Source organism: Balaenoptera musculus, chromosome 4, assembly GCF_009873245.2.
Source record: "Balaenoptera musculus isolate JJ_BM4_2016_0621 chromosome 4, mBalMus1.pri.v3, whole genome shotgun sequence".
Taxonomy (NCBI): Eukaryota; Metazoa; Chordata; class Mammalia; order Artiodactyla; family Balaenopteridae; genus Balaenoptera; species Balaenoptera musculus.
The window spans coordinates 121999064-122025370 of NC_045788.1; the positions used below are offsets into that span (position 1 = coordinate 121999064).

Consider the following 26307-nt stretch of genomic DNA (forward strand, 5'->3'; position numbering starts at 1 on the left):
CCCCTGATGGTGATCATTTCTTATGAATTTTTAATTACCTTATCAATATATTGGGAATTCAACTGAATATTTTTGACTATAGTTTTGATGTTATTTTGTATTACACTTATATATTTATTCAGCAGGTAAATGAGAAGTGCTGGCTATATTTTTCATACTTTGTTAGGCTCAGAATACTAAACAGATCTAGTAGAGCATTATACCCTCAAAGCACTTACAGTTTTATCTCAAAAACTTAAAATAATCAACTTTCCTAAAGTCCCTGATTGTTTATGGAGCTGCTGAATACAAAAGCATATAGTAAATGCGTTTTTTATAGATATTTATAGACTCTTTTATAATAAGAAGGGGAACCTAATGTAGCACAAGAAGAGACTTAGTATTTGGGATAAATCTATTGATGAAAAAGTATTATTTTGTAGAACAAAAAGGGGAAATGTATTGTAGACAGATAAAATAGCATCTGCAAAAGCAAAAAGAGTGTAGGATGTGAAAAAAAGATCTAATACCGTAACTGTTATTGGAATATGAAAGTTTTAGGGAGGGAGTGATGGTGATGTTAGTCAGTTGGTTTGGGGATTAGGTGGAGATGTAGCTGCAAAGCAGGAGGGACCAGATCATGGGGGACTATGGACTTTCTTCTAAGAGACAAAGATGAGCTGCCATTTAGGAGCAGGGTACCTGAGAGAGAGAAGGATGGAGGCAGGGAGAAGAAATGAGTTCAAGTCAGAGATAAGTAGGGTCTGTGCTAAAAGACAAAGAAATGAAGAGGAAGGTGTATAATCAGATAGTGTTTGAAACAAAGCCGTTGTGTTTACAAGTGTGTCACAGAGGCAAGAGCAAATAAAGGCTTAATTTCAAGACTTCTAATGTGGGTTCTAGGCTTCCAAAGTAGTAAATGCAAGCAGAAGTGATCAATAAGTAGGGAACTGAAATATATCTGGTGAATTTGGCAATTATGAGTTTACAAGAGACCTTATGGTGAACAATATCATTTGCATGGCCTGGGTAACATTCAGACTGCAATGACTTAAAGAATAAATGTACATGTACATTCACTGAATAAGAAAAGTATTGAAGGTACAGCACCTATTACCTCAGCTTGTTGGAACCAGCTATTAAATGGGAAACATTACAAAGTTGAATGAGGACCAGAGGAAGTGACTGGAGTGTTAGGACGTTTGTAAGGAAGATTTACCTTGAACATAAAGAGAATGTGGGTTAATTTACAGGTAGGTCTGGTTGATAATTTGAGAGAAATCTTGCCCCATGACTTCAATATTCTATTTGTAATCACTGACTTCACTCATCTACCAAACATTGATGCACTACTGGTATTTTTCCAATATTTTTCAACATATTTATGTTCATACCTGCTTTTTACTTGATCTTCGGTAGGTTTTCCAAATGCCTAAAACCTTTCTTTTCATTAACTTCCCAGTGGCTACCTTGATTTTATTATTATACCTTATTACATTTTTATTAACTTGGTGAATTTGCTGGCCATCTTTTCTATACGTTTCTGAACTCTTTTTACTAGAGAATTATACTACACACACACACAAACACAAACACACACACTTATACACAAATCATGGGTAAATTTTTAAAGAGGATCAAAATTACTTGTCTTGCTTTAACCCATGCCCATCCTCCATCAGATTCCTAGCCCTTAGTTAAATAAAATGCTCTCCCACACTACTCAAAAAATGATGAAAAGACCTGGAAATAACTTTTAAATTTAAAAATACAGCCAGTAGAGTGTTATTTTTGTAAAATGTTCTTTTAAAGTATAATGATTCATTATTTTCTGAATCTTTTGTAAATTTGTGAAGAATGATCCACTAACAGCTGGTTCAGACTTGGGATAATGGAAGCAGGGACAATTGAGAATAGATGAAAAACACCTAGTAGTATAATTTTAAAGCAATTGTGTCTTTAGTTTTCCTTCGAACATTAAAATCAACAGTTGATGACAATGGCCAGAGATATTTGTGCAAGTAGGTATCTGAATGTATACCTCTATTCCTGCAGTGACCCTCAGGCAGTGTATTTTATATTCCTACCTATTTCTAGCCAGTTCTTAAAGTTAAGAAAATTAGGAGAAAATACTTTTCTTTTTATTAAAAATGAAAAGTCAGAATTTTTCTCTTTAACTTTTATGCAATGTTATATAATGTAAAACATATATACAAACATAAAAGACAGTAAACCAGCCTCTTGTATATCAGTAATATAATTGACTCAAACATGCAGAGAGATATTTTAAGTCAGTTTAATGACTGCAAGTTGTGAGAGGATTGGTAATTTATAACAATATTATATAATATATAATTCACCGAAAGGTCAAAAAGTAAGCATTTATCAAAACCAGAATATTTTCTAATTTGATAAAACATTTTTCTTCCTAATGATCCCAAAACATTTTTCTTCCTAATGATCCCACTTAATTTCAAAGATTAGCAATCTGGGAATACAAGGAAAGAAAAAATATATTTTTTTCTCCTTAATACTTATCCAATCATTACTTTAGAATTTTCAGATAATAGAAAATAATAGGTAGATCGATAGATAACCTACAGAGATCTAGGCACGTCTTTTTCTTCTCCTCAGCACCAGTAATTAATTGGTGTGAATAGTTAATATAGCTTCTTACCTTTTCTTCTATCTTTATTTCTCTTCTGCCCAGAATTTCCTGAGTACACTTCGAGTGGAACAATGTCATATTTGAAAGCCTATAGAGAAGTATGTATTTATTTTACTACATATTACTTTTAATCCCCAGTTAAAAGAGAAGGCAGAATTTTCTCATTGTTTGAATCAGAACCCTACTCTGAACTCACCTATCTTCTGAATGGCACCTCTTGGTCATGTAGGAATTGTTCTTTTTTTTTTTTTTCTCTAACATTTGGTCAATAAATATGGAAGTGAATCCTATCATTTGTAAAATAATAACAACACTATCTGAACAACAATAACAACAACAACAACAAAACTTCAAGAAATCTGTAGAGGGCCCGGAGATACTGCAATAAGGAAAATTTTTAACATTCCGTGGAATCAAACAGTAACTAAAAGTTACTACCAACCTACCACCTGACATTGTGGAACTGATGGACATTCAGTACAATTAATGTCTAAATTACTTTGGAGAGACATGCTCTGGATACTTATACTTCTACAAAAGTCATAAGATATGATGCAAATAAATAATAAAGGCAAGAGATACGGGTCATTAAGTAACTTGTGGTGTGAATAAAATACTGATATTGCTTCCTAAGTTACCCTTTAGTGCAGCCCATTTTGAAAAACAAAAGTCATGAATGGTTCTCTTGCTCTTTTGGTCGGCCACACTCTCACTGTCCTTTATTCCCTATTTTCTGATCAGTATGGCCAGTTTTATCAGTTATATTGGTCTCTCAAAGAAACAGATTTAGTTTCATTGATTATTTTTTTTTAATTTTACTTGTTTATATTTTATCAATTTCCAGTCTGATCTTTATTGTTTTATCTTATCTGTGGTTTAACTTGATCTTCTTTTTATGTTTATTTAAATTTAAACCTCAAGGCACTGATTTGAATCCTTTCTTCTCTTCTAATGAATACATTTGATGCTCAAGAATCCGCTGTATGTACTGCTTTAATTTCCTTCCACAACTTTCAACATGTTGTGTACACTTTGCCATTCAGTTCAAAACATTTGTAATTTCCCTTTTATTATTTGTCCTATAGGTTATTTAGAATTGTGTTATTTAGTTTCCAAATATTATACATGGGGATTTTTCAAATACTATTCTGTCATAATTTCTAATTTGGTTCTAATGTTATGGAAAAGACATTTTTTTTTTTTTTTTTTGGAAAAGACACTTTTTTGATTTAGATCTTTTCCAATGTATTTCCTGTACAGTAGAACAGAAAGTGTAATCTGCTGGTTTGGTTGAAATTTTGGTAAACATCAGTAGTTAGGGTCAATTGATAATGTTGATCTAGTCTTTTCTATCCTTTTATAACTTCTTGTCTACTTGCTCAATAAGTTATTAAGAGGGGGCTGTTTACTCTCTAACAAAAGTATATAGATTTGTCTATTTTTCCTTGTAATTATAGCAGTTTCTGCTTCATGAGTTTGGAAGCTCTGTTATTATATGCATAGAAGTTTAGAATTATATCCTCTTGATGAATTGACTTCTTTTTTAACAAGAAGTGATACTGTTTATCCTTGGTAATATTCTTTGCTCTGAAACCTACTTTGATATCAGTAAAACTAACCACCTTTCTTTTAATTAGCATTTCCATGGCATATATTTTTCCTTCCTTTTAATCTTAACCTAGTTGTTTCTCAAGGACAGTATATAGTTGGGTCTATTTCTTTTTTTGTATTAATTCTAACAGTCCCTGCCTTTGTATTGGAATGTTTACACAGTTTATATTAAATATCTTATTGATTTAGTTGGATTTAAGTCTTGCTATTTTTCTTCTATTTTTCTTATCTGTTTTTTGTTCCCTTTTTCTTCTATTTCTGCCTTATTTAGATTTCAGAGTATTTTTAATCCATCATTAATTTTCTATTTTGGCTCATTAATTATAGTTTATTGTTCTGTTATTTTAGCAGTTGATTTTCACAGTCATTTTTCAAGTGATATGATACTATTTCACATATTAAATAATAATACCCTCTTCTAGCCCTTGTGCTGTTGTCATCAGATTTTTTTATATCAAATCATGTATTAGTTTTCTATTTCTGTGGTAACAAATTACTACAAATTCAGTTGCTTGAAGCAATGCAACTTTATTATTTTCCAGTTTCTGTAAGTCAGAAATCCAAGTAGGCTCAGCTGGGATCTGCTCAGGGTATTAAAAAATATAATAATACTATTATTAGTTTTACAATTTTTATAAAATCAAGGTGGTGGAAGGATTGTGTTCCTTGCTGCAGGCTCTGGGGAAGAAGCTCTTCTAAATATCATTTAGGTTGTTGGCAGAATTCACCCTCTTTCCACTGTGGGATGGAGGTCCTCTTTCCTTGCTGTCTATCACCTGGAGGGGCTGTGCTGAGCTTTCAGAGGCCTCCCCCTGGGTGCTTCCTCCAGTGCCAAAAACAGTGCCTTAAATCCTTCTCAGACCTGGAATATTTCTGACTTCCCTTCTGCTGTATCTCCTGACTTCTTCCAGCTGGAGTTCTCTTTTTTTTAGGGCTTATTGATTGAATAATACAGGATACTCTTCCATTTCAACGTCTAGGATCTTAATTATATCTGCAAAGTCCCTTTGCCCTGTAACCTAATGTATTCATAGATGGCTAAGCTTAGGGCACTGACATCTTTGCAGAGGAGGGGCCCTTATTCTGCCTATCATATCTTCATACTATATGTTTCTTGTTGTTGTTGTTGTTTTCTGCTTTAAATCGTCAGTTAGCTCTTAACATGACTTAATTAATAAATAAAACAAGGCTTTTACATCTATCTACATAGTTACCATTTCCACAGCGCTTTATTTCTTTATGTGTATCAAGATTTCCAACTGGTGTCTGTTCCCAAATGCCTGAATTACTTCCTTTAGCATTTTTACAGTGAAGGTCTGCTGAGGATGATTAACTTCACCTACTTAATGTCTAAGAAAATGTTTATTTCACCTTCATATTTGAAATGAATGTTTGCTGGCTATAGAGTTCTAAATTAACAATATTTTAAATTTCAGTAAATTAAAAATTCTGAGCCATTATTTTTGACCTGAGTGATTTCAGATGAAAAGTTTGTTCTCATTCTTATTTTGTGCTCTGTACATAAAGTGTACCACCAATTTGGTCCTTGCAGATTCTTGAATGTTCTTTATAACTTGTTTTAAGCAATTTGGATACAATATACCTTGGTGTAATTTTCTTCATTCTTGTACTTGGGTTTTCTTGACAAACTTGAGTTATACTTTTTACCAAATTTGGAAATGTTTTGGTCATTAGTTCTTCATATATTGTTTTTTGTCCCACACTCCTGTGAGACTCCAATTTCACATATTTGAGGCCACTTGAACTTATTCCACAGTTCCCAGATGTTCTGTTTTTTGTTTTTGGGGTTTTTGGGGTTTTTTTTAGTTTTTTTTTTTTCTTTCTGTATTACTTTTGGGATAGTTTCTATTGCTATATGTTCAAGTTCATTAATCTTTTCTTCTGCAATGTTTAATCTACTGTTAGTCCTATCTCATGTACGTTTGATTCAGACACTAGTTTTAATATGTACAAATTTATTTTTTAATTATCTTCTAAGTCTCTTGACATGATCAATTTTTCTGTAGATTCTTGAACATATGGAATGCAGTTATAATAATTTGATGTTTTGGTCTAATTCTATCATCTATGTCATTTCTGGGTCAGTTCTGGTTGACTATTTTTTCCTCCCTCATCATGTCTCATGTTTCCTGCTTCTTTGCATGTTTCCTGCATCTTTTCATGTGCTTATTTCTCATTTGTATATCCTCTTGAGTGAAATGTCTCTTCATATCCTGCCCATGTTCTAATTGGATTTTTTCACTATTACAGTTCAAGAGTCCTTTATAAATTCTATAAATGCATTTTTGCCTTCCAAACAGCCTCTTTAGTGATGTCTCTGTTCATCTTTTGCACATTTTCTTACTGTTGAATTTAGATTATTTTATATATTTGAATACAATTCCTTGCTCAGATTTGTGATTTGTAGGTTCTTTTTCCCTACACTGTGGCTTATCTTTCCTTTCTCTTAGTGTCATTCAGAAAGCAAGAAAAAATTTAATTTTGAAATCCAATTATTAATCTTCTTTTATGAACCATTCTTTTGGTATCATGTCTAAGACATCTACACCTAACCCCAGGCTACAAAGACTTTTTTCTCAAGTTTCCTCTAAACTTTTTATACTTTTATGTTTTAAATTTAGGTCTTTGATCCATTTGGGGTTCATTTTTTTACACTTCAGTGATTTTAATAAAGCACAGTCAGCCAGTGAGACTGAGAATCCCCTCAAATATTGCCTCCACGATCCACTCTAAAAAAACTTCAGACCAATACGGGGCAGTTCAATAATTAAGATTAGCCTTTTGGCTTTTTTTGTCTTCCAGAGTGGTAGTTTCTTATCTTCCTCACATGCATATAATGGGCCACTTTGTAGAAAACTTAGCAGGACTCTTGTCTCATGCATTATCTTTTTTTTGGGGGGGGGGGTATAGTTGCTTTACAATGTTGTGTTAGTTTCTTCTGTACAACAAACTGAATCAGCTATATGTATACATATATCCCCTTCCTCTGGCACCTCTCCCCGCCCCCCATCCCACCCATCTAGGTCACCACAGAGCACTGAACTGAGCTCCCTGTGCTATGTAACAGGTTCCCACTAGCTATCTGTTGTACACATGGCAGTGTATATATGTCAATCCCAATCTCCCACTTTGTCCCCCTGTTCCCCCCTCCCTGTGTCCACATGTCCGTTCTCTGTGTCTGTGTCTCTATTCCTGCCCTGCAAATTGGTTCATCTGTACTATTTTTCTAGATTCCACATATATGTGTTAATATATGATTGGGGCTCATTTTTATATAAGAAGTGAGTTTTGTGCTTCAATTCACCTATTTGCATATGGATATCCAATTGTTTAAAAGCCATTGTTAGAAGACTATCCTTTCTCCATTGAATTGCCTTTGCACTTTGTAAAATAAAACTTTTAAAACATAGTTGGATTATAGGCATCTATTTCTGGACTATTCCATTCCACTAATCTATGTGTCTATCCCTGTACCATTATCATACTGCCCTAATTACCATAAGTTTACATATACCTTAAAATCAAGTAGTATGATTTGTATGACTTTGCTCTTCTTCTACGAAAACGTTTTGCAAAATCTAGTTTCTTTGCCTTCCATTTAAACTTTAGAACATGTCTGTCTATGAAACAATATACTGCTGAGATTTTAATTAGAATTCTATAGATTCGATATCAGTTTTGGAAAATTTTATACTTTTTTGTTGATTCTACAAATGCATGAACAAGGTATGTCTCTCCATTTATTAATGTATTTTGTTTTTTTGCTTCATTTGACTTTTTGTAGTTTTCAGCATTCAGATCCCATACATGAGTTTTGTTTGATTAGTATCTAAGCATTATATTTTTGGAACTATGGATACGTTTTTAAAAAAAATTGGTTTCAGTTGTTTCTTGCAAGTATGTATATTGAAATATGATTTTTTTGTGTATTTTTCTTATATTCTGTGACTGTATTGCATACATTTTTTAGTTCTAGGAATATTTTTGTAGATTCTTGGACTTTCAATGAAAACAATAGTGCATCTGCAAATTGTATTAAAGTTATTTATTCTTTTCCAATTGTATGCTTTTTATTTTTATTTCTTACTTAGGACTGCATTTGCCTTCCAGTATGATGTTAAATAGGAGGGTTGAGTGAGGACTTCCTTACCTGTTCCCAATTTTAGAAAAAAAGTATTCATTCTTTTACCTGAATGTTGCCTGTTAGCTGGAAATTTTTGGCAAGATATCTTCTATCAGGATAAAGAAGTCTTTTCCGTTCATGGCTTGTGAAGGGTTTTTATCTTGAATGGATGTTGAATTTTGTCAAATTCTTTTTCAGCATCAATTCACATTACTGAATAATTTTTCTTCTTTAAACTGTTAATAAATTGAATTATATTAATTGATTTTTCAGTATCGTGCCAGTTTTACAATTCACAGAATAAACCCCACTTGATGGTGATGTATTTTTTTGTATGTGTATTGCAGAATTTTATTTTCTAAAATTTCATTGAATACATTTGTGCTTACCTAAATGAGTGATATTGGTTTGTGTAGTTTTCTTTTCCTGTACTATCTTTGGTTAAGTTATCCTTATAATGCTGACCTCATAAAATGAGTCAAGAAATATTCCCCCCTCATGTTTTTTTAAAGAGATTGTGTAGAAATTGTATTATATCTTTAACTTTTTGGTAAAGTTCAGAGGATAAACAATCTGCTTCTATAGATTTTTTTCAGAAGGATTTTAACCACATATTACATTCTTTCAGTAGTTGCAGAACTATTTGAGTTACCTATTTCATCTTGAGTTAGTTTCACTAGTTTGTGATTTTCAAGGAAACGTTCCATTTCTTCAGCACTGTTGAATTTGTGTACATAGGCTTGTCTGTATTATTCCTTTTTAAAAATTCTTTTACTGTATGTTGTTGCATCTGTAGTGAAATACCTTCAATTCCTGATATTAGCAATCTGCGTTATCTCTCCTTTTATCCTGGTGAGTCTTGCTAGAGGTTTATTAATTGTATTGATCTTTGAAAGAATCTTCATTGGTTTCTTTTAATTCTCCCTTGTTTGTTTTCTGTTTTTTATTTTACTGATATCTGTTCTTATTTGTAGTATTCTTTTTTCCTTCTGTTTGATACGGGTTTATTGTGCTCTTCTTTTTCTAGTTTCTTAGATTGGAAGTCACAAAGAGTGATTGTGAATTCATCTAATTCTTGTTTCCATTCTGTCAGTTTTTGCTTCATATACTTCGCAGCTTTTTTGTGAGATGAATGCACATGTAAAGATTGTCATTTTTCTTCCTTTGGAAAATTGGCTCTTTTATCATTATGAAGTATTCCCCTTTATATCATGTAATTTTATTTGCTCTGAAATCTACTTTGTTTGATACTAACATAGCTACTCCAACTTTCTTTGGATTGATGTTTGAACAATATATATTTGTCCATTCTTTTACTTTTAATCTACCTATATTATTATATTTTAAGTAGTTTCATTATAGAGAACATACAGTTGATTTAATTACTTTATTCATTCTGATAGTATATATTTTTTAATTCATGAGATTAGACCATTTACATTTCTCTTAGATCTGCAATTTTTGTTTTGATTTGTTTTCAGTTTATTCTTTCTGCTTTCTGTCCTTCTATTTCCCCTTCTCTGCCTTCTCCTGGGTTTTGTGAATATTTTTAATGTTCTATTTTATTTTATCTATTATATTTCTGTCTATACATTTTTCTGTTTTTTTGTGATTGTGCCTGCTATTGTGTATATGATGTGCCTCTTTAACTTAGAGCCAATATTTTACCACTATAATTGGACTGTAAAAATTGTAGCACCATATAGATCCTTATACTCCTCTCTTCTTTATGTCTTAGTAGTCTTCTATATTACATCCGAATTTAGTGAAAACCTCATAGGCAATGTTAAGCATTTTTATTTCAATCATTAACTGTATTTTAAAGAACTCAAGGGGAGAATAGTCTATTATATTTACCTAGATATTTAACATTTCTCCTGCTCTTTCTTCATCCCTGAAGTCTGATGTTTCCTCTGATAGAATTTCTCTTTGTATGAATTTCTCTTTTGTCTGAAGAGGTCCCTTTAGCAATTGTTTCGGATCAGGTTTACTGGCAGACATTGTATTACTCATCCTTTATCTGAGAACAATAATGTCTTTACCTTCATTTGTGAAAGATATCTTTGCTGAACACAGAACTTTATTTTGACAGATCTGTCTTTTTTGACACTTTAAAAATATCATTTCACCTTCTTTTGACCTCCATTTGTTTCTGATAAGAAATCCACAGTTATTTGAATTATTGTTGTACTATAAATAACACACTTTTGTGTTTGTATATCTTTAGTTTTTAGCAGTTTGATTGTGACATGCCTGCAGCATGAACGTCTTTGGGCTTATCTGTTTGGATTTCAAGACTACAGCTGGTTTTGAATCTGTGTTTTCAGAATCATTTGCCAATTTGGGAAGTTTTCAGACATTAGTTCTATAGATACATATACATAGGTATACATATACAAATGTAGATGCATACATTTTCTATGATGTTTATTTCTCCTTTCCTTCTTAGATTTGATGACATTTTGGTGTTGTCTCACAGGTTCCTGAGGCTCTGTGTCTTTTTTTTTTCTTCTTCTTTAATATTTTCTCCTTCTGTTTTGAGATTGACAATTTTTTATTGGTAATTCGTTAAGTTCAGAAACTCTTTCCTCTGTCATATCCATTTAGCACACCCATGAATATCTTTGTTACTATAAATTTAGTTCTAATATTTATTCATTTATTTTTAATATACTGTATGTCTTTACAGGAACTGTCTTTCCATTTATTCTGAGGTGGTTCACCCTTACTCTTTGGAAAATGTTTAAAATAGTTGCTTTAAAGTAGTTTTTAGATAATAAAGCACGTTTCAGTATGTCACTGGCATTTAACACTAACATATGATTTTCCTAGGTCTTCATAGGCCAACATTTTTTAGATTATATCCTGGATTTTGAATATTATGAGATTCTGGGTTTTATTTCAGTTCTTTGGAGAATGTTGATATTTTTATTTTCGCAGGCAATCAATTTATTTAAATTCAAACCACTTACTGTGACCAGCCTTCTGTGGTTTGTGGATTCAAAATCAGTTTCATTTTCAAAACTTTTGCACTAATTTTCAGATCTGTCTCACATATGAACCAATGGCCATTCCAGGACCTGTGGGGTAGGATGTCTCTTAGTTCAGTTCTCAACGTCTTTGTGCTGTTTAAGATTACATCCACACATTCATAGCTCAGGGCTGAGCTCAAGATTTCATAAATAACTTGATGTGGTTCCTTTTCCAAGCTCTTCCTACTCTTTTATCTCTCACCTACTTACCTATTCTTTGAGTCTTCATTTTTCAGTCCTATAATTAGGAAACTGGGGTTTATTTATCCCCTCTCTACCACCAATGTGCCCTCATTCAGGGTCAGTTAGCCAGAGGAAAGAGAAAGATAAAAGCAGTAGGTATGTTTGCTTTGCCATCTTGGGACCATAACTCTTCTGATTAAAGAGGAAGATTGCCCTGTCTCAGACAGACACTTACAAGCTCCCTCCCTGCTGCCATTGTCACTACCAGGAGACTTCTTTCCTGCTCGTTGAACCTGAACTAGAAGGCTTCTCTTGGACCTCTCTCAGGCCATGCTGATTCCCACTTCTGGGTTTTGGACTGCCTTCAGTTCAGTCCAGGGATTCTGAAGAAAAAAAATGGTTCTCTGATAGATTGTCTCCTAGTATTTGAAATTCTGATATTTTTCTATTAGAAATATGCCTGCCTACCATTTATATTTCAGAATCCTCAAACAGATATCCATGCATTTTGTCTAAGTGTTACAGACAAATTGAGTGATAGAGACAAATGTAGAGAGTTTCTCCATTTACCCAGAATTGGAACTCTGTAATATTATTTTTAATCTTATTGACATGTATGAGATCGGGGGGTTTTCCTCATTTCTTAACTCTAAAGAATTATTAAAGACATTAACTGGAATGGTGTACAGCAGCTCAGTTTTGATTGCTACTCTATATCACTCCAGTGTTACTCAGAATATCTAGCTCACATTTTAGGAATAAGCTCAGGCTACTTATTGACTTTTGACAGTAGTATATTTAAGATCAAATATTTCTAAATTAGTTGAGGCAAAATTAAAAGACTTATAGGGGAAAAAGTAAAAGAGGCTTCAACTCTTCTTCCTTTCTGCTATCACAGATGAAAATTATGTTGAGCTTACAAAACATAATTATGTAGGTCTTTTAAAAAATGTAATAGTAACTTCCCAAAATTATGAGCTATATAATCATTTGATGATTTCTTCTGGTATCTGCTCAGATATTATAGTAAACTGACAAGTTTTCAATAGAAAGATAACCCTTTCTCTCCAACATCTCCACCCTCATTCAACATTACTTTCATTCCTGTTACGTAAATGAGCCAAAGAAGGGTCCTGTATATTGGTGCTAATGTTGTTTTCTTCTTCAGAGCAGGCTGGGGCCATTAGCTCAAAAACCTCACCAGCACCAAATTCAAAATTTTGTGTATTTTATATTTAAAATCCAATGGTTTTAAATATAGCCCCAAATAAGCATATTTTAACCATTTAGAATCAGTTTGCTTCGCACACCCTTCAAAACTGCACCCACCTTCTGCTAGCCATAGATAAGACTAACTCTGGACCTATGCAGGATCCCAAGTTACTGCTGCCCTCTGGAGCTCTCCAGCTGAAAGACACCATGCTATGCTGATGAGTGACATCACATAGACACATAAGCTCACTACTCAAGTTCCCCTTTCTCTGAGGAATTTCCTTGCTCTCCTCCCCTTATGGGTGGTGTCCCTAAACACACACACACACACACAAACACACACACACACACACACACACACAATGTCTCTGGAAGGTCTCCTGCTGTGAATAACTTATCCTCTCATGCAACCTGGGCAAGTGCCGCCCAAGTAAAGCCCATTATGTACTGCTGCCACCTTGTTGTGTCTTTTTTCTTGATCAGTCCTGAAATCCTTGAACTCACACTTCCCAACAGATACTTTTCTCCAGAATTTCTCAAACATGATCATTATTAATTCTCTAGGAATATGTTCTGAAACTTTATCCATTTAGATTAATCTTAAACATATACTATGGCTTTTATTTTAAATTTATTTTTTCTTGGCAGTTTTATATGACTTCTCTTTAAATGCTAATTTAAATTACTAAATTGTGTTCCACCTCATTTTTTTCCCCAGATGATCACAAAAATTTTTGTCTTAAGAACTCTTTTACACTTGTAAAATTATTGACAATCCCCAAAAGTTTTGTTTATGTGGATCATTTCTATTTTTACATATATATATATATATCATATTATATTGTACATGGAAACTGAGACTTTTTAAAATATTTAATTCATTTAAATTTTAAAAAGTTAATTTATTATTTGTCAAAATAATAATCATGCTAATCTAAATAATGTATTTACGAAAAATAACTACATTTTGAAAAATAGTGAAAGAGTGGCTTCTTGTTTTTTTACATTTTTGTGAGTTTCTCTAATGTGTGCCTGAACAGAAGACAGGTGGATTCTCATATTTCCAGCTGCAAACTTTTGTGACATATTTTTGAATGTGAGCAAAGGAATCTTTTAGATAAAGAGATTATTGAACTTTTCCTCCATTAGCATAATCAAATAATTTACATTTGCAGGAGAAAATCTATCATCACATAGACACATGGTTGGAAGAGAGAGGGCCTCATAGATTCTCTAACTGGGTGTTGGGGACCTCAGGGTGTCCTTGAAACATCCTTTGAGAACCTCTCCTATAAATATTGTTAATCATAAAATTTACACAGAAAAAGGACAAAAATGGCCAACTTTAATGGTGAAATTTTTCATCAAGGTGTCTAAAATCTTTGGATTTGTTTTGAGCTGATGGATTTTCCATATTAATGTTGGCCTTTTATTTAATTATTACCTCTTACGGTGGAAACAAAAGGAAATGAAAGTAATGTTTTCCATGCTTTCAACTGTAATTTTTCGTGTGACTTTTCCCTAATAAGATTTTATTTGGGGGTTATATTGTTTGTAGACATTCAGCTATAAATTAGCTTTCTTAAATTATATGAAAATTATTAATTTCAGTTTTGTTTTATCTTCTTATTTCCTCATTTATATTTTTTGGTTATAAAAATAATCCATTGTTGAAATAGAATATTGCATAATTACCACCAAGGGTAATTTGGAACATCTAATTTAGTCTTTAGTCAAAATTATATATTCACTTACCTTTTGACAAATCAATTTTACTTTGGGATAATTAGTTGCAGCATTGATGCAGAAGATAAAGATTATAATAGGTAGCTCTTGGTCATACATACAGGTGACCAATAGTTCATCCACAGGGTAGAAGACTGTACAATTTGAACAAGTGTGAAGAATTCTTATGTAGTGACATGAATATATCCCTTACATGTATCATCAACTTGAGAATAAAAACATGGTACAGAAAGTGTATAGTTTGTAAAAGGAAAAAGGAAACAAAATGTGTGTTTAATATTTGCATAAAGAAATATAAGTAATAAAGTGGTTAAAGAGGAAAGGGTTTAGGTCAAGAATTCTGTGTGCATCTTCTTATTTTATTGTATTTTTGAACCCGTGAATATATCTATTTTAAAAGTCAAATTAAAAGAACATAAAAATCAGATTTATTTGGAAAAACTTGAAAAATACAGAAAAGCATAATGATGATAATGTACCAAATCTTCAGTTAACATTTTCTCAGTCTTTTGTACTTGTTCACTGAAGGTAATATTTATTTGCCACCGTTTCTCAGGCTTTCATATTACGGTTCACCAAGAATGGAATTTAAGATGGCAATGGAAACTTTTCCCTTGAAATTTTTTTAAAGCAACATAATAGGCCAATTTGATCCTCACTATCTCTTAGTGTGATGGTATCAAACAGAACTCTTACTGCTTTCCTCAGATAGGTTTGATTTTAAAACTCAGTGCTCATCAGATAATTTTAATTATGTTACTGATTTACTGTATTCACAAATTAGGAACAAATATGTGGAAAACACCTGCCAATAGTTATTAATTCTAAATCAAATACATTAAAATATTGCTTGATTCTGTAGCAAGGCAGTAATACTAAGTATGCTGACACTAAGATTGGAAACCACTGACTACATTTATATGAAAGAACTATATGCATTTGATCAATGAGCTAGATTTTCTTTCACAATGAAATTTTATAATTAGTTAGCTTTTTTATGTTAATCACTTGATATTTTGTATGTGTTTGAGTTCCAAAAAAACTTAGTTCTATTAAATAGCACTTTAATTTGACCAACCTTCATAAATATGAATGGAAGATAATGCAAGTAACCAGACCAATATTAATGAAATTAAGAAAGGATAGTGTGATATAATAGTCTATGAGGCAGTAGTGAAGAGCAAACAAACAAACAAAAATAAAACAAATAAAGTTTAAAAACATGAATATTGACATCATTGATGCATGATATGACCATTGGAAACATCAAAATCATGATGGAAATGCATTTTACATAATTTAAATCTTATTGCCTAAGGAGTGGCCTATGTCATATTAAAACACCATTCTTTTTTACTACATGATAATATAAGCAATTGGTATATGAAAAAATTGCTGAAGAGGTAAGTTGCAAAATGAAGATACTTGCTTTCTTATCAAAGGAGGAGTCTTAGAATTAAACTGAAAAAATTGCAATTTTCTAGCATCCTTGAGTAATATGAATCAGCTTTGCAAATGTGGTTTCCTAGTTGTTTCACTTTTACCTCTCTTCAGTGTTTATACGCAATGGAAAGAACCATGTGCTGATGAAGGCATGGAAAGACCTGAGGAAAGAACTAAATTATTTTCCATATACACTGAGAATAACGCTATAGAATGTTAAAGCTACAAGGTACTTTGGTGTTTGTTAACCTGGTCCATCTAGTCTCTTGGCCAGGGCCTGAGGTATCTTATGTTACTTCCTTTTACATTGCTTCAATTTTGTGGTAAAATACACATAACATAACATCAAACAGTTTAACCATTTTTAAATGTACAGTTAGGTGGTATTATATACACTCTTAAGGTTGTGCACCAGTCACTACCATCCATCCTCATAACTCTTTTCATCTTGCAAAACTGAAACTGTATACTCATTTAACAGTAACTCCCATTCACCTCTCCCTCCAGCCTCTAGCAACCACCATTCCACTTCCTGTATCTGTGTTTTTGACTACTCTAAGTGCACAATAAGTGGAATCATAGAGTATTTGTCTTTATGTGACCGATTTATTTCACTTAGCATAATGTCCACAAGGTTCATTCATGTTGTAGATATACTACAACAAGTAGCTAGAATTTTCTTTTCTTTTTCAAGGATGGATAATATTCCATTTTATGCATATACAAGATAATGCTTATCCATTTATTAATCTATGGACATTTGTATTGCTTCCACTTTTTAAATATTATGAATAATGCTGCCATGAACATGGATGAGCAAATATCTCTTTGAGGCCTTGCTCAAAATCCTTTTGAGTATATACCCATAAGTGAAATGGCTGGATCACATGGCAGTTGTATTTTTAATTTTTTGAGGAACCACCATACTGTTTTCCATTTCCATTTACCAATAATGCAAAAAGTTCCAATTTCTCCACATCCTCACTAACGCTTGCTATTGTACTTTATTTTTTAAATAGTAGCCTTCCTATTAGATATGAGGTGGTATTTCACTGTAGCTTTGACTTGCAGTTCCCTAAGGGTGCTGTTGAGGATCTTTTCATGTGCTTATCTGCCATTTGTGCATCTGCTTTGGATAAATGTCTATTTAAGTCCTCTTGCTCATTTTTGAATTGGGTTATGTATTTTTTTTGTTGCTGAGTTTTAGGAGTTCATCATCTATTCTGGATGTTAATCCCTTATCAGATATACAATTTTTAAATATTTCCCCCATTTTGCATGTTGCCTTTTTACTCTATTTTTTTGTTGTTGCCTACACCTTTGTTATCATATTGAAGAAAACATTGCCAAATCCGGTGTCATGAAGCTCTTGCCTTATATTTTGTCCTAAGGGTTTTATAGTTTGTAGGTCTGATTCTTTTTGAGTTAATTTTTGTATAGTGTCCTCTTCTAATCCTTTTTTATTCCTTTGGAATTGTTAATGTTGTTTCGTTTCTGATTTTAATAATTTGAGTTTTATCTTTTTAAATCTTAGTCCATCTAGCTAAGTTTTGTCAATTCGGTTGATCTTTTTAATAACCAACTTACGGTTTCATTAATTTTGTCTATTATTTCTATTCTCAATTAAAAAATTTTCTTCTAATATTTATATTAATTTTCTTCTGCTAGCTTGGGTTGTGTTTATTCTTTTATTCTAGTTCTTTACGTTAAGATTAATTTTTGACATAACATATGGGCTATCCTGGGAAATGTCCTACATGCTCTTGAGAAAATGTGTTTACCTCTCTTTTTTGGATAGAGTATTCTGTATGTATGTGAGAACTAGTTGTGTATGTGTGTGTATATAGTCCTCTATTTTCTTACTTATCTTCTGTCTGGTCATTCAATGCATTATTGAGACTGTATTGTTGAAGTCTCCAACTATTATTGTAGGACTATTTCTTCCTTCAATTATGTCAGTTTTTGCTTCATGTATTTAGACGCTCTACTATTAGGAGCATAAATATTTACAATTGTTATATTTTCTTGCTATATTGGAACATTTGTTAATATACAATGTTTTTTCTCCTCTTGTAAACTTTTTGATTTAAAGTCTATTTTGTCTATTCATATAGTCGCCCCTTCTCTTTTTTGGTTATTATATCTTTATCTTTTCACTTTCAATCTATTTGTGTCTTTGTATTGACAGTGAATCTCTTATAGATAGGACATAATTTATGATGTGTTTTTAGCCATTGTGCCAATCTCTGTTTATTGAAAAGTTTAATCTATTTCCATGTAAAGTAATTATTATTATTTTTTTTTTAATTAATTAATTAATTTATTTATCTTTGGCTGTGTTGGGTCTTCATTTCTGTGCGAGGGCTTTCTCTAGTTGCGGCAAGCGGGGGCCACTCTTCATCGCGGTGCGCGGGCCTCTCACTATTGCGGCCTCTCTTGTTGCGGAGCCCAGGCTCCAGACGCGCAGGCTCAGTAGTTGTGGCTCACGGGCCCAGTTGCTCCGCGGCATGTGGGACCTTCCCAGACCAGGGCTCGAACCCATGTCCCCTGCATTGGCAGGCGGATTCTCAACGACTGCACCACCAGGGAAGCCCTAAAGTAATTATTGATAAGGAAGGACTTACTTCTGTCATTTGGCTGTTTGTTTTCTAAATGTCTTATAGATTTCTTTTTCTCTCATTTCCTACGTTACTGTCTTCTTTTTGTTTAGTCAATTTTTTGTAGTGAAACTTTAAAATTCTTTTCTCATTTCTTTTTGTATATATTCTATACTTATTTTCTTTGTGGTTATTGGTGGTATTGCATTTAATGTCCTAAAGTTATAACACTATAATTTAAATTTATACTAACTTAACTTAAATAAATATAAAAAACTCTGCTCCTTTAAAGCTTAACTCCATTCCTTTTAGTTGTTGATATCACAAAATTATATCTTTTTTCATTTTATGTCTCAAAACATGAACTGACAATTCTTTAAATTGCATTAGTCTCTTAAATTACGTAGAAAACAAAATCTGGAATTATAAGACATAGTTAAAATCATACTAATATTTTTTTTTAATATATATTAGTCTCAAATCATGTAGAAAAAAAGTTCAGTTACAAACTGTTGTTACAGTAGTACTAGTTTTTTTATTGCCCATGTATTTACCTTTATTGAGCTCTTTATTTCTTTATATGGCTTTGAATTACTCTCTAGTGTCCTTTTATTTCATCTTGTAGGACTCCCTTGAGCATTTCTTGCGGGGCAGGTCTAGTGGTAACAAACTCCTCCAGCTTTTACTTATCTGAAATGTATTAATTTCTCCCTCACTGTTGAAAGACAGTTTTCAGGGATATAGGTTTCTTGGTTGACAGTTTTGGGTTTTTTTTCCTGTAACACTTTGAATATATCCACCCACTGCCATCTGTCCTCCAAAGTTTTTGATGCAAAATCTGCCGATAATTACTGAGGATCCCTTGTATGTGATGAGTCACTCTTCTCTTGCTGCTTTCCAAGGTTTTCTCTTTGCCTTTTGAAAATTTCATTATAATGTGTCTTGGCCTGGTCCTCTTTGAATTCATCTTAGTTGTATTTTGTTGAGCTTCTTGGATGTTTATATTCATAGCTAAACTTTTCAGCCATTATTTCTTCAAATATTCACTCTGTCCCTTTCTCTCTCACTTTCTTTCTGGGACTCCCACTGTGTGATTGTTGGTCTACGTGATTATGTCCCACTGGTCTTTTAGGCTGTATTCACTTTTCTTCAATCTTTTGGTTTTCTGTTTCTCAGATTCAAGAATTTTCATTGCCTTATTTCATATTCACTGATTCTTTCTTCTGCTTACTCAGATTTGCTTGTGAATCCTTCTAATGAATTTTTCATTTCAGTGATTGTAATTTTAAGATTCAGAATTTCTCTTTGGCTTTTTTTTAGGTTTTCTATATCTTTATAGGTATTTCCATTTTCTTCATATATTGTTTCCTTGAGGTTTTCCACTTCTTTCTTGAGTTCTTTGAGCATCTTTTAGACAGTTGTTTGAAAGTCTTTATCAAGCATATCTGCCCTCAGGTCTTTTTCAGGGACAGTTTCTATTGATTTAATTTTTCTTTTGAATGGGCCATACTTTCCTATTTCTTTGTATGCCTTGTGATTTTTTCTTTCTGAAAACTGGATATTTGAACATAATAAGTGCTTCCTATGGAAATCAGATTCTTTCTCAATCCCAGGGTTTACTGTTACTGGTTATTATTATTATTATTATTATTATTGTTATTATTATTATTATTGAAGGCTGTCTCTATGTCAAAGATCAGCCTGAGATGTAAATTTAAGGTATCCTCAGGTATTTTCTAAGCCTACACCTTTCCCTGGACATGCATAGTCACTTTCTTATATGTACATTATATGCAGTTGTTTTTGAATGTCCTAGTGTTTAATGTCTAGCTCCCAAAATGGTAAAAAGAGAAGAATAAAGTGGGGACTAAAAGAATGAGAGTTCATTAAATCCCCTGGATCTCACAATGACTGTGGGAGGTATAACAACAATGGCCACTACCTCTTCATCTGCACCTCTGTGATCAAAAGCATCAGTCAGTGATCAGTGCACAGATCCTTGATATCTGAATGACAAAGTCCTTTTTGCCTATCCTGGCTTTCTTTGTGCACCTACTCTAGGAACATGTGCACAGCTACCTGCCTCAGTTGGGGAGGGGGATTAGGTAGCTGCCACTGTACTAACAGCTGAAACTGACCAGTATTAACCACAGTTTATCTTCCATGTCTTTGCCTGGAAGTTGCAAGCATTCAATAGACTCCACAGTTTCAAGATAGTTACATTAGACAGATTCTGACAGTGCAGTTGTTGTGTAGTTGTGGAGACAGATGCCTGGTACTTCCTACTCTGCTATCTTCCCCAAGTCCTCTCTTATGTGAATGTCTAAGTGTCATGGAGCCTTAAAAGTAAAAACAAGAAAATGTAATTATGAAAAGGCTGAGTCTTAAGATTAGCAGGTCCTCTGCCAGTTAAAGGATCTACATGTGAATATATTTGATGATATACATTTAGGACAGATCTGAATAATCAATAAATTAGAAAATAGTTGCTTTCCCGACAATGGTAAGAGTGGAGTTTGTTATCCTATCCTGAATAAATTGTAGAAATTATTGGTATTTGTTAATCAGAACCATACAAGTATTTCGTGGTTAATACCATATTATTTATCTTCCAAAAAACATTTGAAGGAAAGTGGGTGGGGAAAAAGACTGCAAGACACAGAAGACACGTAGACTAGCTGGATTCCACTGTTGATGAAGGGGGATTAAGATGTCAAATTAGTGATGTCTTTGGTGCATAAGCAGCCAGTGAGGGGAATTATAACTTGAAGGTGAACCAAAGCTTCCATGTAAGTTATGGAGCTACTTCTCTACACATCCCCATGTTTCTTGAAGCTAAAATACGAAAACAGAAACTTACAAAGGATTGACTACTTAACGGGTACAGAAAATAAATCTTGGTAAAGTTATTAAAACTGGACATTTCAGATATAGTCAAATGCCAAAACTATTTTTAAAAAGTTAAAATAGAGTAGATGCTGGTCTTGTGAGAAAAAAATAATCAGATGAAGTAAAATTGTTACCTCTTTTAAAATTATTTAATCCAACTCAACAGTGAGTTCAGAAGCAATAAGGTAATATATGTAAAAATGCTGTACAGTCTAAACAGTAGCTAACAAACTGCCTGAACATCTTGACATCTGAACTAGTGAAAACCTGTGCAGATTTTGATGCTATTTTTCTTCAGAATAGTTCTAGAATTACTCTTCAAAGTACCTCAAAGTATCTAAACATGTAATATTAATATTTGTCTACTAATCTACACTACGAGTAAGAACACATATGTCATTAGCAGAGTTAACATACCATAAAACACAGAGATGAAGATTTGTTAATTCTTAGAGATCATCCAGCATATACGGTTTACTTTATAGATAAGAAAATTATGATAAAGAATAAATAACTTGTTTAGGTTAGTAACAGTAAACAGGACAAGACTGGAACATATGGCTCTCCATTTGAAAATGTTTCTATCTACATGAATACTATAGAATACTATACTCAAATTTCAATGACTTAAAATGCAGAGTTAACATCTGAAAAAAGAAAAGTCCATCCTATTGTAATACTAGTAATTATTATGTTACTTTACAGCCAGCATGTCATGTCATGCACCTTGTATCTAAATTCATAAAGGCAGAAAACTTGATTAATGTGCTTAGTTACTAAGATACATATTAGTTCCTATCCCACCATCAATTGTGATAATGCAACATCAGTGTTGACCTGAGTGCTATTGTAAGAGATATATTAATTAAAATCACATTTCTAAATGCCTGTCTGGTCATGTGTTTAGGATATGTAAAATCAAATATATTAAATAATTAATTTTAGGAATATCATTTCATCATATTCAATTGAAAAATCATAAAAATGTAAATTAAATAAAAATTTATGCTTTACTTTGAAATTTTAGCTTCTGTTATGGATGTCATTGATTTGTTTATTGCAAACAGTGCATTTCAGTAACAGTTTCAACGTGTTCAAAATGTGCAACATACACAGTTTTTGCAATGTAATTAGCTAGAAATTGGGGAAGCTTAATTTTAAAATTGAATTGTTCATGAAAATCTATTTCATACTCTCTATGGATTAAGCAGTTTCTCTTCATAAAATGTTCTATCGTTTGTTTGAAGAAATTAAGTGTAGTTAATCAGAAAGAACATTATGGTTTGACACTTAATTTGAAAGCCCTGTCTTGAAGCAGTGAATGCCTTGCTTATAAAAGTACCTACAACCGATGAGAACCCAAATAGGAAATCCATTTATGCTCCAAGAGATCTCATTATTGATGTAAGTCAGGATGGTATTGTCTGACTTTCTCTGTAAGAAATAGTTCATAAAGTGTGTGGTATATGTAAATATATATATATATTTGCTAAAATGTCTAGTTTATTTTTAGTCTAGTTTAATAGATTAAAAATAGTAAAACAGCATTACAGTGAATTATCTAATTATTGTACATTAGAAGGCAGATCAGTGATTTTAGTCATTTTACTATGCAACCAAGTCAGTCCTCTTGATATAAGTACAGAAGTGAACTATCAAGTTGTAAAGCTTAGCTTTAAGAGAAAAAAAACAACAGTAAAAAAGTCCCAGTGGTGTTGGTAAAATGTTTTTCATCTCTATTTAATCTACATTCATCTGTTTTTCAGTGCCGCCAGCAATCACAATGCCTCAGAAATCCTTTAATGCCACAGCAGAGAGAGGAGAGGAGATGACATTTTCCTGCAGAGCCTCTGGCTCTCCTGAGCCCACCATTTCCTGGTACAGGTAGGTTATGTACCCACATCCCTTTGGCTTGTGTCCATAGTCGGGCTTCTGGAAAAATATTTACAGTCTTATCATTTTGTCCAGAATGGAAACATTGTTTTTGAATTTCAGTTGAAAATGATTTTCGTTTTCAGTTAAGTTGGCTAAATTAACTTGTTAAAGAGAGCAACAGAATGATTTTACACAAGTCAAAGGCTGCGCTCATAGCCCTGGTCATTCTATCTAAAAAGCATGTTTCTGGCCAAAATGGGCCCAGGAGCCCTGTGACAAATTCAGCCATTTTATTGTTCCTACTAGAGAGTACCCACAAGTGGAAATTCTAGTATGGATGGCACCACTGTTGTATGTGTACAAAATTATATTTTATTAAATATAATTGTATATTTTATTTGTGTACCATATTATTACAGAAAAAGCTAGTTGTGTAGAATTAAATTTCAATAAATTTAATGTTATGTAACAAAAAGTTCAAATGAATAAATTCTCTATTCTAAATCTATTGTTTTACAGTTCACTTTTATATTTTTTTTGAATTTTTAAATGCTATTTGATTTCTATTAACATCAAACAGATATCAAAATATTCCACTCTTTTAGGTTGTGGCTCACACTGTTAAAAGGGAGAGAATTAAAGTTTAAAAATGGACAGTCTTTTAAATATGTATTAGTTATTAATTGAGGTTACTACTCAAGCAAATCTGTAAATATTTATAGAATCACTTCTATACTTCATAAATCATATACTATAAGAATAGTCACAAGAAAACAATTAGAAATTTACATTCAAATTGGCAAAAGTGTCCATAATAAGGATTAGGTTTTAAAAAAATATTTTAAGGAGAATAATTGAAATTCAAAACAATTTTTTATTACTTTCTGAACATTTACTGATACTATCTTCAAGTTTCAAACCTTTATCCCTTTAACATAGCAGGTAGCAATAAACAAGATATTTCTTCAGACAGGTGTTTTTAGAAGTTCTTTGCAGACAATAATTCCTTTCTGACACACTGTTGGTATTTTTAAAGGGATTACACATCAAGCATTAACACATTCACCCCAGATAATTATCATGTATCTCAGAGACTTCTGGTTTCTAGTGTGTATCCTTAACAGTCAATGTTAGATCTAATCACAGCGAGGAAAAGCTCCTGGATCATTCATTACAATGAACAAATATTGGTCTAGAGTCTTATCCTCATCATTTTATCTTTCCGGAGAGACTGACTTTCAGTTTAGACTATTTTCTTAAAGTTTAGCATTTGTTTAAAATTCTCATATGTAAGTGGAAATATAATTATCATACAGCCTAGAATAAATCAGATTCAGAGGCTAATATAATTGAATAATTTAAATTCATGATTTTGCACCTCCATTTTTTCATATGGCATTAGCCTCATTGTTTGGATGGAATAAAATAATAATTATTCTACTTGCTGGATGTATAATATATAATGCGAGAATGGGAGTATGTGATAGTGTTCTTAACAGAGGTAAAATTGGTATCAGAGAGAAGTTTTCATTGTGACATATTTATCTATAGATATAGACATGTTATCTTTGTGAAAAAAATTCCAAAAAGTATTAAGGCAGCAATGCAGAGAGAAAAATCCAGACACTACCTGTTGCATAGAGATAATATCTCCAAGAGGTATGAGTGAAACCGGTAAAGAAGGTAGTTGAAGACCAAACATTGAGGAAAAATAAGAAATTTTCACAAAGAGAACCAGGAACACTTGGTGACATGAAAACCAAAGTGGGAGTAAAAGTAGAAACTCTTAATATCACTTTCTTCGTTTCCATTCAAATGTTTCTTCTACTTCTATTGAGAATACCATATGGATTTTTATTGTTAGCCCTTTAAATTGGTGAATTCCATTGATTTTCAAATGCTAAAACAACCTTGTGTTCCTTGGAACGAACTCACTTGTAATGTCTAATCTGATTTTAATCCCAGCAGAGTATTTTTCTTCATTCTATTTTTTACGTCTATAAGTTTGATGGAGGCCTTTTTTTGTCTTCCATTTCTCTCTTACCATGCTCATATTTTAATTCCTTTAACATATAGAATATATTTTAATAGCTATTTTAATGGTCTTGTCTACTAATTCTATCATCTGTATCGTTTCTGGATCTTTTTTATTGATTAATTTTTTTCCCCTTTTTATAGGTCATATTTTCCTACCTATTTACTATCCTGTCAATTTTTTACTGGGTTTCAGACATGGAGAGTTTTATGTTTTGAGGTGTTGGATATTTTCATGTTCTTTTACTTTAGCTTTGAATGGAGTTAAGTTACATGGGGAAAGTTTGATCTTCTTGAGGTTGCTTTTAGGCTGTTTTAGGTGGATACAGAACAAGCTGCAGTCTAAGATTAACTTGGATTCATTACTGAAGCAGTATTCTTGCAAGGAGGCAATTTAATGTGTTTAAATTTGTGTTTTAGGAGGTCTTTCTACTCTGGATGATAGGGATGCAAATTATTCCTGGTCTTTTGTGAGCTCCTGGGATTGTTGTGCTTTATCTTTTCCAATGGTCCTTTCCTTACTCTTGGAAAACCTTACTGGAGTACACTCACTGATTAGTACTCAGTTAAAGATTGGTTGGAAACCTCTGCAGATCTCTGTAGTTCTCTTTCTTGTGCCTTCTTCTCACATTTTCTTACCTGCAAATTCTAGCCACTTTAACTTGTATCAACTGAGAATTCTGTCTTCCAATTCAGATACGCTGCCTGACTCTGTATGGGTTCTTCCTCTCTAAGGGGCAGTCTGGAAACTGCCTTCAGGTAGTAAGCTATGGTGGTCCTCAGAGGTCACTGTCATGTGCTACCTGTTGACCAGTAGTTGAAAACTGTTATTTAATCTCTGTGTCCAGTGTTTGTGTTGTTTAAAATGAGAGAGTAAATATGGTTTTGTTACTC

General features: G+C 32.6%; 1 protein-coding gene across 2 annotated transcripts in view; it reads left to right on the plus strand.

The window, feature by feature from the left end:
* The window catches only part of NCAM2 (neural cell adhesion molecule 2), a 485073-nt gene that overhangs the window by 287665 nt on the left and 171101 nt on the right, over positions 1-26307 (plus strand). For both annotated transcript variants that reach the window (XM_036851505.1, XM_036851506.1), the window contains exon 6: positions 23271-23388. In XM_036851505.1, the coding sequence (XP_036707400.1) occupies positions 23271-23388 (118 nt within the window). The remainder of the gene's footprint in view (positions 1-23270; positions 23389-26307) is intronic.